The 16,182-nt window shown below is 32.7% G+C and overlaps 1 protein-coding gene across 1 annotated transcript; it reads right to left on the bottom strand.

Annotated features, from left to right (window-relative positions):
* Window positions 1–427: 427 nt before the first annotated feature.
* LOC136271797 (uncharacterized) lies at window positions 428–10,450 on the bottom strand. The gene is made up of 7 exons (XM_066072325.1): window positions 10,309–10,450; window positions 9,526–9,582; window positions 9,214–9,267; window positions 7,354–7,395; window positions 6,182–6,235; window positions 5,574–5,627; window positions 428–654 (listed from the first exon to the last, which is right to left on the bottom strand). Exons 1-7 carry the CDS (start codon window positions 10,403–10,405, stop codon window positions 428–430), a joined length of 585 nt encoding a protein of 194 aa, XP_065928397.1. The 5' UTR covers window positions 10,406–10,450.
* Window positions 10,451–16,182: the final 5,732 nt, after the last annotated feature.

Below are 16,182 nucleotides of genomic sequence, written 5' to 3' on the forward strand. Positions count from 1 at the left end.
TGGGGTGAAGGTGTTGGCGAAAGCTTGGCTGATAACTATTTTATGGGCTGCCGTGTCAACAATAGCTTGAACAGGTTTTCCGTTAATAGAGATCCCTAGCATCAAGTTGTATGGATATGTTTGACTATTGTCATACATTCGTATGTCATAACTGGTTGGACTAGTCCTGGTCTCTCTCCTCGGTGATCTAGGGGATGGGGAACGAGACCTGTGTGTGGCCTTTGGCATTCTCTAGCAAAGTGACCTCGTTGTCCACAGTTGAAACACTGTGCTGCTTTGAGTAGTGAAGAGTTGAAAACAGAACTAAAACTAGAACTTCAGCAGTTCAGCTAATTCTTCTGAAAGTTTGTCTACTCTGCTTTGGGGTCGTATTGGTCTAACTTCAAATTCATTCAACAAGCCCAAGTCACTATCGAAGTCATCCTCTTCAAAACGAACCTTCCTCACCTCTAGCGCCTAAGATTAATCTCTGATTATTGAGTGCAGCCTTAACCAATTGTAAGGCTGTCTCAAGGTCAGGAGGATCTTTGTCCATTGTTGTAAGTGCTGCTCTTTTATTTTCGAGACCCTTCAGGAAAGTGTCAGTAGCTATCGTTTCTTTTACACAGTCTGGAGCCTGTGGGTAACCTTCACTTACCATCTCCTGGATTTTTTCTGCAAATTCATCAACAGATTGGTCACCTTGCTTGATATACTGGAGATTCCTCCTAATTGTGTGAGGGAGATCTCGCTGGCCAAATCTTGTTTTCATCTTTTTACAAAGTGATGAGAAACTGCTCTGTACTTGGGCTGAACATGTACAGTAATACTATAATGCTTTGTCACGCAAAGATTCAATTAGGCGTTCCAGTCGTTGGTCATTGGTCCAGTTATATCTTGTCGCTATCATGTTGAACTGCACAATGTATGGATTCCATTCCGATTTTCCATCGAAGGTAGCCATCTTTGGTGGTGAGGACCCATAGTTTGATAACTGGTCATGAAATTGGGTTTCTGTCCACTTTTCACTTTTTGTGAATTTCCATCTGTGGTTACCTTAGCAGCAGTGTTCCCACTGGGCTGGCCAGACAAAAGCCAGCCACAATTAGCAGTAGCACTGTCACTAGGTATCGAGGTGTTTTCCCTTTTGACGTCCATTTTAGGTTTCGTCCATGGATTACCACCACCATAAACACCATGTGGAGCCAAATTACCGACAGCATTTTCATTTATTTTCAGTAACTTTTCTTTATATGTTTTTCTCAGGTTTTCCTCAAACTGTGTTTGCATGAGTTCGTAGTGTTCTTGCGAAGCCTTCATTTGCTCCTTAAAATCGCTCGACTTTTTTCCATTCGGTCATCCAATTCCTTTTTAAGTGCTTGAAGTAACTGTGGTGGTGTGTCCAGAGAAACTTTTTCTTCATCCAACAGAGTTCTTATGGTACTATAGGTGCCCTGTAGGAATTGGCATAAGTCATCCTCTGTTATAAAGCCCTTTTCCTCCCGTACTTTAAGGATAGCTGTGGCTCTGTGCTGACCAATTCCTTCGAGTTCAATTAGGTCCTCATAAGACGCAGTATTCAAGTTTATAGCAGGCATTATGCTATTGATTTTAAATCCTCCTCAGATACATGTATGTCCAAAATGTCTTCTGGTAAAACTTTGAAACAACTTCTGTTAATGTCCTCAGTCAACCTTCTGCTCCAGATCAAGGCCAATTCTGTGCCTGGATGACGGCCGTCTTAAAAAACAGAAAACTTTTAAGAAATCCTTACACCGTTGTTCTTCTTCTTGCGAGTGTATGTGTCCTTGCGTCTGCGTGTTATGTCCTTATTAAATCGCAAAGTAGATTGTCCAATTTCTGAATTTATTGCACGAATATTTGCATTTAGAGCTTCCACTTGCCTGCAAATTTCAATGTCTTGGTTTTCGAATAAGTCTAAATTGGAATGACCTTTGTGCCGATTATATGCCACAATTGAGTAGCACGGTATTTCAATGAAATTCACTTTGATGTCTTGGAACTTGGATACAATTGTTATGACTCTTTGGTATTGTGCCGTAATGGTATCTACGATGGTATTGTCCCAGCAGCGAACTTGAGTTATTTTCCCCTCTTTTCTGGTAATGTCACAAGTCCCAAGCCAAATATAAATCAGTGCTGAACCAAAGTCTCTGGATTCCAATCTATGTTCAAGTTGATCTATGGCCTTTTCAGTTTGCAGGCCACTTTGGCACCAAAACTCGACCAATCTCAGGGGGGTCTTATTTTTAAGAGCAAAACCTTTGCTGTCTGACAGAAGAATTGGTGTGTGACACAGTGACCCTTGAGGTGTTGTTGGTGGCTTGCTGAGAAAAGCTTGTATTTTTGGTCCAGACAATGACATGAACAAAATAATATGCAATATGATTATATGAAGATTGAAGGGTTGAATACAAAAGTAATATGACGTATGAAATTAGAAATTCAAACAAAAACTCTAAAATAAAATTTCTATCGCAATCGAATGATATCGCAAAAATTTGTATGTAATGGAAAATAAAATTTCGAATTGTGACAGCTATGGGTTTCCGTACCCAAATTTACAAATTAAAAATCAACACTGGCGCTAAATAGAGAATGAGATAGAATTATAAAATTTTAAAAATTATTGTCAAATAGTAGCGTATCAATATTGTCACACTTGATAGATTAATTTCTCCTATACTGCGAGAAACCAAGTTTGACAAAACGCGGGAATGTCCGAGTTTTCTCGACACTATTGCCCTACGCTAATCAAAATACAAGGGGAAAAAAGGATATGTATATTTTTCAACTGGACGTAGAATCGGTCACTTCTGACACCAGTTGTAGTGATCTATAAGTCTGCGAGCTCAGCTATAGGCCAATACAGGGCTCGGGAACCACGAAGGATCGATAAGCCAGTATCCGGTTGCAAACTCCTTTTTTGTTAGATCGTACCAAGTTGTTTCGTACCACACTCTTTATAAATAATGTCCGTTAAAATTTAAGAATTAATCACAATTGAATTAACGTTTCTGGAAAGAAAAAGATAGACTTAAAAGGTCTGAACCAGTCGACTTGAAGGTCTTTTTAGAAACACGCCATTTTATATGAATCTTTTTTCTTAATAACGAGATTACTAGCTCGTTATTTCGAGATCTTTTCTCGGTATTAGGAGATAATTTACTCGTTATTACGAGATCTTTTCTCGTAATAACGAGATTTTTTCTCGTAATAACGAGAAAATTACCTCGTTATAACAAGATCTTTTTCGTAATAACGAGACAAATTACTCGTCATAGCGAGATCTTTTCTCGTAATAATGAGATAATTTACTCGTAATAACTAGATCTTTTCTCGTAAATACGAGAGAGTTACCTCGTTATATCGAGATCTTTTCTCGTCATTACGAGACAATTAACTGGTAATTACGAGATAATTACCTCGTTATTACGAGATCTTTTCTCGTTATAACGAGATTCCTAACCTGTAATAACGAGAAAGTTAACTTGTAATTACGAGATAAAAATATTTTTATGTGGTTCTATTCGTCTTTCGTTCGCAAGCACAGGGGAATGTAAATACTGCAGCGTTGCATATATCATGAGAAACAACGTAAATTATTAAATTCATTTCATAAATCTAAAAAGTTAAGTCTTAAATCAATAACGCTATCTGCACGGAGTACTCGTATTTTTCCTTTGGAGAACCAAGACACAAAGTGTATTTTCACCCAAAGTTAAAAGGTCAAAATTTTCGATCGATTCCTTTATTTTCACAGAAGATGGGTGGGGGAGGGAGGGGGGGGGGTCAGATCAGTTCAATTTATTGACCAATATTAAACCTTCAAAGGGCAACGGGATCATTTTTTATTCTTGTAAATATACACAATATGTAAACATACTCAAAAGATGGAAAAAAGTTGTATGATTGAATGGACACAGACAAGAAGACTGGTATATACATGCATATATCATTATTTTAATGCTTAAAGAGACAGTACAGCTGAAAACACATGTGTGAATAACTTCAGATTTACCTATTGTATAGTTAGGAAATAAGAAATAATGTTTAATGTAATAGTTGAAATACACGAAAATCCCTTTCACATACTTAATTAACGTAATTATAAGCTTTCGGAAATTCAAGGGTCGTACAAACCTGAATAATCTTATATCGTTTATTTGTACCACGTGGACTTTGAGTGACAGTAATTGACACGTGCTGAAAACTACAAGATCTTTGTTTAACTACGGTCATCATGGAAAACGAGGTTAAATCGATTCTCTAAATGAAACATATACTTACTTCCTCGATAATTTACGAATGGTTTACTAATCTAGGTTCATTTTAAAATGAATAGACATAAATAAGTCAAATTACCCCTCAAGGGGCCTCATTTATAAAAATAGATTTAGGTTGTAGCAACTCCTATGATAAACACGAAAAATACATGCTTACAAAATAATAATTGTGGTTATTTTAAAAACTTTGAACAGTTATTACCTATGAGAAGTAGAAAAGACATATTTTTATCAACAAACCTGTCCAGGAGATTCTTTGCGAGCCATGCATGTGTTTTGTTTACAGTAAATACGCATGCGTAATAGTATAGAAGGCTGAACCCCGAACACGTTGCGATGTATTTATGTGATAGGTTATACGTAATTATTAATTTTAATGAAATAATTAGATTTATTGCATGGAGAACTTTGTAATTTTCTGAAAGTTTATACATTCATGAGTAGTACAAAAATACCGAACCCGATCGGAAAATTTTTTCAAGTCGGTTTTTTGATAAGATGCACTGTACTGTCTCCTTAATATATGTTTTTATATCAAGTAATTTGAAATAGCATACGTATTGATACAAAGTTTTATATATTTCATTATAATAATGACAAACTGTAACATTTGATGTACAAATTAAGGCCTATTTGTGAAAATTTAATTAAACAGATTACCATTACTCTGTACTTCGTCTTGTATGGGTCTGATTGGTACTGTATATTAATCAGACTCAAGGCGAAAGACAGTAGTTGCCACAACAGCATTGTGGTAAGTTAAGTTCTTTTATATATTCTCGACATTCAGCGCATGTCATTTTCGCAATTCTATTTAGATAACAAGAACATTCAGGCATGTCTGCAATAGAAGAGCAATATATTAATCCTTTAAATTATTTTAAAATCTTTTTGATAAAAAGAAAAAATAATGTCTATGTAATTTGAATTAAAAAGAAATGAAATCGTGACTTCATATATATATATATATATATATATATATATATATATATATATATATATATATATATATATATATATATGTTCATGGTCAATACATATATATAAAACTTTTGAATTTTGAATCGGCTTTCTGTTATTTATCATTTAATACTTGTGTGGATTAACTTTACTCATTTTGGATTATATATATATATATATATATATATATATATATATATATATATATATATATATATATATATATATATATATATATATATATATATATATATATATTTATTTATTTATATATACACACACACACACACACACACACACACACACACACACGCACTAGTATCTTACCTCTGTATCTTTTATTACCAAAAGGTGTTGAAAACATTAGCTGAGAACTGTAACCTGTGTAATACAACGATATTCGTTATAGGCGTAGCGAATATGATATTCAAATTGATATAATACAATTGTAAGAAAAAAAATTCTCTTTTTCAACCAAAACAGATAAAGCGTATGCCTTTCAAAAAAAAGGGGGGTGTAAAGAAATAAACAATTTTGCCAACGGCATAAAGATTAACCATACTATTCAATTTTGCACATATACTTGTTGTGAGGCCTCTTTTCCGGGAAAATATGCAACACTTTATTTTGCTTTGGTATAAAATATCGCAACGTCATTGGATAAAACGCGTCACCTGATTGCCGCCTATAGTTCTATAGTTGACAAGTAGCAAAAATAGACGGCAACGTGAAAACATCGCGGACGCAGGTTTTTTTCAGTTTGGGTCCTCCACAAATAAAATAGAAATAGGTTTGTTACTGACTGTAAATAGAAGTATGTCGGATGACAATAACATGGAAGATTTGGCTTTACCTTGCCATATTTAATTTTATACGGCCCGCCATGTATCTATAGACAGTCAGCAGCAAACCTAATTACAATATTTGTCTCTTACTTGGCTGATCATGTGAGGGCGAGTCAAGAGATGACCACTGCTGCCATGCACCTCCTGTTAATAAATTAATAACAAAACTTAATATTAATTAAATAGAAAAACTGTCTCAAAATGAAAATGTTTTAGAGAAGCTGATAAATATAGTTAGCAGATAAATAGTTTATAGTTTATAAATATAGTTAAGGACTAAGTTAGCTCAAATTGAAAAAAAATCCACTGAAGATAATTTAAAACCATCTAATGTGTGTTATAGACCTATCATGCTAGTGTTACAATTCATTTTCAAAAAAGTAGGTACATGACCAACTTTTCGTGTTAATAGTCAGTTAGTATTTTTTTGGAAACTGAAGAAAAATCCCTAAATATCAGTATGATTGCTTAACTCTTTTAAAAATGAAATACAGTTTATAAATGACAGACACTTAACATATAGATACCAAGCATTAAGTTATTGTTCACTTTTTATTAGTATTCCATTCCAAATTTCCTCTATCGGTTTTTAAATCCCTAACAATTTTTTATTCAATTTAACAGAAAAAAATAAGTGATGATAATACTTAAACATTTATAGTATTAAACTAAGTATATTGACCTTACTCTAAACCTTTTAACGCGTTTTTCTATATTGTTGTAGTGTGTGTCATAAGATTATCTTAATGAAAAAGTGAGATAAAACCAACAAAATATATGCAATAGTATGTTGACTAAAAAATATAACCTTGATTTTGAATATTATATGCTACCAAAAATATTTCAGTGAAAAAAAAAAAACAAAATCTAAAAAATTTCGTCCGAATTTACCTCTATTTTGCTAAAAGTCCGACCTTGTTTGAGCTCAATTATATATTATAATAAAAATATCATATATTATGTCAATAATAATTTACTTCATATAAACCTTTTATACTTCGAACAAATTTCACCCATGCCATTGAACTTTATAACAATTCAAATGTGAGAACTAAAACCCTGAGTAAAAAACGTAACTAATACTATTTCTAAATAATAATGAATTTGTCCAAAAGAAGTTCAATATAATGCATACTTCTCTTGAAATTAATGAAATGCACGTAATAAAACTGAATTATGGATAAGAACATTTATTGTAGAATAATGAATCTGCTGGATAAGAAACTTTAATGAATGTATAGTATTTTATTTCATTATCTTACCGAAATATGAATCCGAAAAAGGTTCCTGTCGCCAAACATTTCCTGTAATTATAATGTACCATGATGGTTGCCTGAGTTCTAGTTTAAATTAATGTATAGATAAACCCTCACAAATATAGTAAACATATTATTGTTCAATAACTTCCTACATCTAAACGTAAACAGGTCGAATTTACTTGGTATTGCATTACAATATGTTTCTTTTTCTATTGTCCAAACTCAGCGTTTTCCCGTCACTTTATTTTAGCCATAGCAATTCGAATTTTCAAACATTTTGAAAAGTGTTTGAACCCTTTTGAATTTAATTTGACATCAAACTCGACCGTGAATAAAACAGATAAACAAGTAAAAAATCCAAGATCTACATAATTTTAACAATTCAAAACAATCTGAGCTCTATGTTTGAGAAATTATTAAATTTCTCTACAAAAAGCTGCTATTATGATTGTTCCGTATAATTTTTTTTTAAACATTTACGATTAATGAAGTTAAATTAAATCATTTAATTTTATCAGGCAAAATATATATCTCTAATAATAAGGTACAAAAAAACAAATGAAGTCATATTTTGTAAATGACGACAATCTATACTACTATATTAGATGAAAATAATAGACTCGAATTTTTGGGCTTTAATACCGAGAAATCGGAATAGTACTGTCTTTTGTTTTATATATTTTAAACATCATTGGTACTTTAACAATTACAAATTTGGTTTTTTATTTTTTTAAATCAAGCTTTGCTAATTAATAATCAACGAATATTTCTTTTAAAAATCCGGAAATCATCTGGATTTTTTTTTTTGGATTTTACAATCTTGCGCTACGCACACTAAATCACGGGAGGCTCTTTAGTTTATGTTTTCACAATATCACATTTGCATGGATAAACTCAGAAACGATATTAGAAATACGTGCAAATTTTTATTGAAAATTTGGTACACATATTTTGTCTATCAGAGGAAATACGGGAGATAACTCTAACTCAGTGCATTTAATATGAAACATCCCGAGAGTTCCGAATGTCAACATGGGTGTGTAAATTCAAAGCTAGTAAAAACGTTGGCGAAAAAATGTTGAATTCTTCATTAATATTCACTTAATTTTTAGATGAAAGGTATTTACAGCCTCAAACGGCTTGTTATGAATAATTTGACTGTTATTTTCAATGCAGTTTCATTAATTTTCTCCAAAATCGTTTCTGAGCGATTCTGCAATTTTTTCTACATTACGGGTAGGCCTACATGGGAGTCAATTTAACTGTGGTGTGGTGAAGGGTTGTCCCGAGACACAGTTAGATTATTTTAACTATGCAGAGTGTAGTGAAATTAATAGCATTATTGTAGGCTTATAGCTTGGTTATGTAAATGTCAACAATACGGTGTGTCGATGTTTCGTAAATGTCCGATATCATATGCAATGCCAACCCGTGCATGCGCGGTTCAAAGTCTAGAAATATTTATTGATAAGTCTAAATAACAAGAGAACAAAGAATTCATCACCCTTCCTATCATTTTAGTTGTTAAATTTTAGATTTACAATAAAAAAAATAAGGCCATTCTTAAAAAAAATGTTTAATTGGAATTGTCATGTGTGGATTTTAAGACCCGGGAGGGAGGGAGGGAAATTGCTTTTTATTTTTCAAGCTTGAAGTTAAACTAATTAAAGAATGTTAAAAAAAATATTCAAAAAATCTCCATCAACAAAAATTCTTCATTTTTAGCTTGTAAAATTTTAACAGCGGGGGATGTTTCAATGAGGCAGGAGGCAACTACAAACAAACATTAATTTTATTTTGGCCTTACAGCTAATATTGACATAATGACACAGACCAACATCGGTTGATTGTATGATGTGTTACCTGTATGGAAGGGACGGAGAGGGTCCAAGGACGGCTGATCCTGCCACACGTTACCTGTTAATTATTCAATTATTAGATTGCTGTTTTATTATATGAAAAAAACTCAACTAAAAACAATTAAATGAAACAGTTGCATGTTCGTTTTGTGATAAAATATGATTTCGGAAACTGTATTAATGCAATAACTAAAGAAATGTTAAACGTTTGTAGATAACAATTCTAATACGATACATATAATGTTGTTTTTTTTTTCTTGCGGACGCTTGTTAGTATGTATTACACTGTTTGACATTAAATATTAAGAGTACTTACCCGAAGATAATGAAAACAAGTTATCGGAAGATGGGCGATCCTGCCGCCAGACATTGTCTGTAAATATAAATGCACATTCATGCACAGATACAGATGAATGCCGAGAACATGTTTTTTCTAAAATATAAAATGCTGAAAACGTGCTATTATAAATTGTTTAAAAACCAGATTGATAAAGATAGTGAAACTTATTTTGGAAAGGAAAATATAATAGCAGGTTGTACATTTATTTTTCAGATGCAAGTCATCTAATAGAACTTAAACCTGGGGTTTTAGGAAGATGTTGAAGTAAAAAAAATTTTTTTATCAAATGCCAGAACAGAAACCTTTATCAGACACAGTTACAAGTTTTTGATATGCACACCGAGTAACATCCTGGAAACATTCAATAAACAAGCACAGTGTTTTACGGAGAGAAAAAAGATTTCTTAAAAAATGTCCAAGTTTTTTAAGATCATAACTTATTCAAATATGCATAATCCATTTACTCACACAAAATAGCATATTAACAAAGACACTACAAACTCACTAATTTAAATATTACCGGTTGCATTAAAAGAAAATTACATTGTTAGATATTTCATAAAATATGAGCTTTGTGGCGAAATTATTTTCAAGAGTAGATCTAAATGTATTTCTTTTCTATTCTGTAAACTGGATTTATCAACCATATTCATCAAACATTAAAGTATTGCAATTAATTATAGGTTTTCCAGATAAAATAGATATAGGAATCAATCTTTGGTTAATTGACCAATCGATCGATAATTGTTAGTTACTGACCTCTCTGATAGATTGGAAGTACAGTCCCAACCATTGGTACTAAAATATACCAAAGAAGACATGTACTTCGCAAAGACCACTGCATCTTAACCAGCATAATCCAAACAAAACGACTGCGTAGGATATCTCAGGTAACTTGTTTATTTCATCCAAAAAATGAACCCAGAATTAGTTGTTTATTGCTGTTTAACTTCTTCCAAAAAATGAATTTTAAAATGAGCTATTTAACTTTATTTCCGGATAAAAAATAAAAAGAGATATTTATCATCATTTGTCATGAATGAATAAATATATGTAATGTGAATCTCATTGCATGTACCTGTGTGCTCCTAATATCATTATTTATCAAAGTTACGTCTTTTAAAATATCAACCGCACTAGTTGGTACAACGTATCATTTGGTGTGAATATTTGACGTGCTAGGTACCTTTGACTATGATAAAATGTTTGGACCATAAGTATTTAATCATTACTATAAATGCTATTCCATGTTAAATAATCTCGGAAAACAGAGTAGTAATTTGAAGATACTTTATACATACATATTAATATAGGTTCCTTAAAATGCAAATTAGAAGCACAGATTAAACAACACGTAAATACTACGTTTGTTCACATTGCACTTAAGTAAAGACAAATAGTTCGGGTTTTTTAAAGCGATTTTTACGCTATGTGATTCGTTATTCTACAGGTAAACATACATTCTGGCCACTTTATCTTCATCTCTATTTCTAGAAACAATGACAAAAGTGTGTCAAAGACAGAGATACATCAAAATACTAAAAATTATTTCATTTTTTGGGGTCATCGACCGTATCAACAACCGCAATCTAAAAATCAAAAAGAAGAAAAATTTAAACAATTTAACATGTTTCCTTTAAACAAGCATGCGGTGCATGTATAAGTGTATGGAAGTTCATGGGCTTTGCAGGAGTTTTTTTCTGGAAATATCACTAATTTTTTATTTTATAGCTAGGATTATAATAATGGCGTTATTGAGTGAATTCGGTTATGGTATTCCCTCCTCACGTTTTGATTTCATTTCACAGATGATCATTATATTTTAAAGAAAATGATTTTATTTATTTCATCATCACAAAAAGATTATTATTTTATAATTTCACAATATTCATAAAAAATCCATTTAATTTAAAAAAAACTAACCAGTTTTTGGGGACCTATTTTTCTGCAGAAAAAACAAGCAATTTTAGAATTTAGTATATTTTTCCATATACCCGTATTATACTTTATTCATTATTCAAATTTTTAAGATTTTGGTAGGTTTGTAACATATTCCATAAGCTCTGTGTGACAGGATCAAAATTAAATCTTGAGAGAGCGACAGACATTGAGCATAATATGATGTGTCTGAATATTTTAAGTGCAATTTTGCGAGAATTTTACCTTTGAGGCAAAATGTCTTAAATCTTACATCACTGACCCCATGTTTTATTCTGTCAAAATGATACTGAATACATGTCTAGGCAAACTGGATCAATATTATAAAACTCTTGATATTCAAAATGTTTTTTTTTTATTGCAAATCAAATTACAATTATTATAGAAATTGTCTATTTTTAGTGCAAACAGGTCGCACAAAAAAGTATGCAGCTTTGTACAATTTTTTTAATCCGTCTATTCGGTGTGACCTTGTGCATAATTAAAAACAATATTTGAAGACATAAATTTGCTTAATCAAAACTACTGATAACAAATCCTATTCAGGTTAATACTGCATTTTAGACGCAAAAAGGTCAATTAAATTGGCCATAACTCACAGGGATGAACAATGACCTCCCATTATCTTTGTATTTTTAAGTATGTTGTCTACATAATTCAAAGATATGCTTCTCTAAGAGTTCTTGATACAAGAACATTGAGGAGGGGGATACCGTAAGACCCAGACAACAAGACACACTATATCTGAGCTGCCATGGGAGAACCACAAGTACGGAACGAAATGATCCTATACAAGCTAGCCTACACAGTCTAGATGTAATTGATACATTGATATTTACATTCTTCGGTGTCTTTGTATGTGATAACGCTATACAAATCAATTTTAAATTATATTGTAAAGTCCAATAAATTCAAGTTCAAGTTCAGGTTCAACATAAGGACATGATAAGAACATACATCACAGACTGACAGAAGATAGTATATTTCAAATTAATTCATAGTATAGTAGGTACATATGCGTTTCAGTTTATTAGATATTAATTTAAAAATGTCTTGTATTTTTGTTATGTAAATTAATGCTCCCCAGTAAAGGGTGTATGAAACGAAGATGCAACTCGTAATTAATATGAGTGTCCGATAGAATAATCAAAGTTACGATAATCTGGGAATGTTGACGTGTTTTTCATACATACTCTATAGAAAAAAATTCAAACTGTTGTTGAGAGTGATTTGTTTGTCAACAAAAGCGTGTGTATGTACATTATGTAATCACTGACCGGCAGCTGCCGAGGAGCTGCCGGGTAATAGCAGCTCCGGCGGAGCTGCCCCCGTTATGTATATATTTGGGTGAAAGCGTGAGTCAGAGTACGACTAGTTCTAGTTCGAGAGTCAGAGTTAGAAAGTGACCTATGTTTGTGTAAATTGTTAATATGTAAAAACGGAACAAATTTGTTAATAGATAAAGAAATTAAAGGTGAATTAGAATGGATTAATATATAACGAAAAGTGAAAAAATAAGACCACACGCTAGGTTGCGCTATATTTCAAAAGTTTTTTTTTTACATAAATATTTTTTGATTAAAAATTTAAATCATCTTGTTGATATTACCGGTCATGGTTTATTAAATATTTATATTATGTATTAATCACAACAAATTTTAAACTCTACAGTTCGTTACTTGCAACTAAAATATACTTTCTACTTTTTCGTAAAAAATACCCAAAAAAATCGTATAACAAAATCAAAGAATTAAGGGCAAATACCCTTTTATCAACAACGCAATCTTGCTTCAGAAATAATACTCTAACGATCCATAAAATAAAATTTTGGTGTAACATTCCATCGTGACAGGTGAACGCTGGCCAAGGGTATTTTTAGCTCAATGAATAAACAAGAATTACTAGTCGAATACAAAAAATACTGCACAAAAACGATAAAATATACTTACCACGGTCTTCTATCCGTGGACACTTATTAACAAGGTTCAAGCACAATTCATACTGCACTAATGACGCTCAGTACATCGAATAAGAGCTGCCCTCAAAATCGAGTCTTTTCACAGGTCAGCCAGGGAATGACCAGCTGAGGCGTGTTCAACAGAGCGAGCGCTCGCGATCGCTCGCCAAAATTTGTGTTGCGGGTATAGGGAATTTTGGCGAGCGCTCGCGAGCGCTTGCTCTGTTGAACTCGCATCTGGTGTCAGCGGTTCTACCTGACTGCGCAAATGCATAGAATTATGGATAACCCGTCTTCAAAGGGTCACAAAGCTAGCCTGGTGCTAGTATTCAAGTGATTGTAGCATTACCAAATATCAAAATTTTACATGATTTCCACATATCACTTGAAAAATATGAACAGTGGTTAAAACTATATAAATCCAATAAAAGAATTAAAATAGAATTGTTCGTTGCCAACACAAACACATGGAGTTTCAAATCCGCTCCATAGTCACGTAAGCGCAGGGGAATGTAAATTCTGCAGCGTGGCATTTAACATGGTAAGCACCCCGTGCTACTTATACTACCAGGGGAAGGGTTCGTGCCTGGTCTTTTCCAGGGTTTTGGGTGTACACTAACAAAGTCTTATAATATAATGATTTTCTATTGATTGTCAAAAATGATTGGTATTGCCTAACCTTACTTAGGTTAATAATCAACAGGTAATTTCAGGGAATCTAGAATATTTACAAACAGAACAAGGGTATAATAAACAAATTATTGACACTGTGTGTGATGTACTGGTGCTGCCTTGTTCATGTCGGACAGTACACATCCACAGTGACAATCCACTGAGGTCAATCACTCAGCTAAAATGACTGACCGTCCTCAGATTACCGCATATACTGTAGGCTGCCTTATTCAGGATGGACAGTATATGTGGTAGCCCTTCAACCACCGTGCACACTGTAAGCTGCCTTATTCAGGACGGACAGTGGGCACACCGGCCTGGACGACAGTCTGATCAGCCACTAGAGAAAGGAACCATGGCTAGCCTCTCCGAGGAAAGCCTACTGTGAAAGACTGACAAACCAAAACGACTGCAATGCCTAACCTACAGTACCAAGAGGACAACCTCTCTATGGGCTATCAAAACGTTACGAACGGGTGAGCTCTGTATTGACACAATGCCTTTTATTAAACTTCACTAACTTCTCTCTTCTGCTGATCACTTACTAAGCAGCCGACAGCTTTTATACCCTTGTATCACGTGACATAAACAAAGAAACTAAAAGAAAAACCCGGTCTGGGCCGAACCTAAAATATCCCGAATTATTACAAAACCTGATCTTTTCAAGAACTAATATAACTTGTATGTGTTTTATTAAGATGTATGTTCTATGTATGCATTTTCTTTACCTCAGACATTGATTGATTTCAACCTATAACTCTTTTCTTGGTGTGTCAATTCCAATGTAACTATTTTTAGACAGCATCGGCAATCACATGTGTATTTCCTGATGAGTTTTATTGCTTTGTAAACTGAAAGTGTCTGAAACCTCCCGTTTGATCATATTTGGTATATTTTTTATTTCAGATGTCACAGTCAAAAAGTAAAACATCGATTTTGAGTCACAGTTTCACTTTAAGTTGTGTACTGAAAAATTTATGCTAATGTTTGTATGCATTACTTTTGCAAAAAGAATGAAAATATTATAATCACACCTTTTTATTTTACTTGTCAAGAATTAACAATGATGGTACAATGTAACATCAAAATATAGGTTAGAAAAAACAAAAGGAAAATAGATGGAATTAAAAGCTTGGTACCGGGTATTATTCATGTACATAACAAAACATGTTGAAGTAAGCTGGTAGTTCGTTTTTTTGGATGACACTTTGAAGAATGTATCAAAACTGAAATATTTTGGAAGCTAATATGTAATCACGTACAATCTTAAATATAGCAACATTTTTGTAATAAGGCAAACTACAGTCCCCTAATAATAATAAGTCCAACGAAATGTGGGATATTTAAATGTATATTGCTTATTGACTGTATAAAGACTTTCCTCTGTAAATCATAATGTGGACAGTCAAAGAAATAATGATAAACATTTTCAGATGCATAACCAAACATATCAAAAATGGAATTTTCACACAAATAGGTCAGCATTTAAATTGTTTGCATTTTTTCTTAACTGAAGATTGTTTTTCTGTTTTCAAAGTCACAAAGTTTGCTTGGCTTTCTTTATTACAAAAAAAATGTTTTAATGGCTTTTTTCTAATGAAGACACAGTTGGTAAAATTCTAACTTGAAGAGGTACATTGTAATTCATTCCATAATTTTCATTTATACAATAAAATCTTTGGTGATCTGCGTTATGTATTTTTTTCTGCAATGATTGCTACATGCAGTACCCGCATGAATCATCAAAGAAAGCATTTTATTGTTTATATTTACATCTTTCTTTTAACAATTTATAAAACTGATTGTAAACAGTACGTGAATTCACTAAATTACTGTTAATGTACATCAGTAAATTAGCTACAAGAAACAGTCAGATCGTCTCCTATAGCAATTGGAGTCGGACATCATGATTATTTCGTGCAGTTCGTGATTTTTCATGGGTCGACCAATTGATAAACTAGCTGTGTATATTTCAGTCTGGCTGTTTCTATAAAGCTATGAATTAACATAAGTTAACATTAGAAATAGAGGAAATCATACTCGGTAGATGTAAATATAATCTCATG

The sequence above is a fragment of the Magallana gigas genome, chromosome 2, assembly GCF_963853765.1.
Source record: "Magallana gigas chromosome 2, xbMagGiga1.1, whole genome shotgun sequence".
Taxonomy (NCBI): domain Eukaryota; kingdom Metazoa; phylum Mollusca; class Bivalvia; order Ostreida; family Ostreidae; genus Magallana; species Magallana gigas.

Excerpts from the sequence above, each read along its gene's own strand:
- LOC136271797 (XM_066072325.1), bottom strand. The coding sequence starts at position 10,405 with ATGCTGGTTAAGATGCAGTGGTCTTTGCGAAGTACATGTCTTCTTTGG. Across the intron at positions 9,583-10,308 it reads ACTTCCAATCTATCAGAGAG|ACAATGTCTGGCGGCAGGAT; the intron begins GTCAGTAACTAA and ends TTATATTTACAG. Across the intron at positions 6,236-7,353 it reads TTTTTCGGATTCATATTTCG|GAGGTGCATGGCAGCAGTGG; the intron begins GTAAGATAATGA and ends ATTTATTAACAG.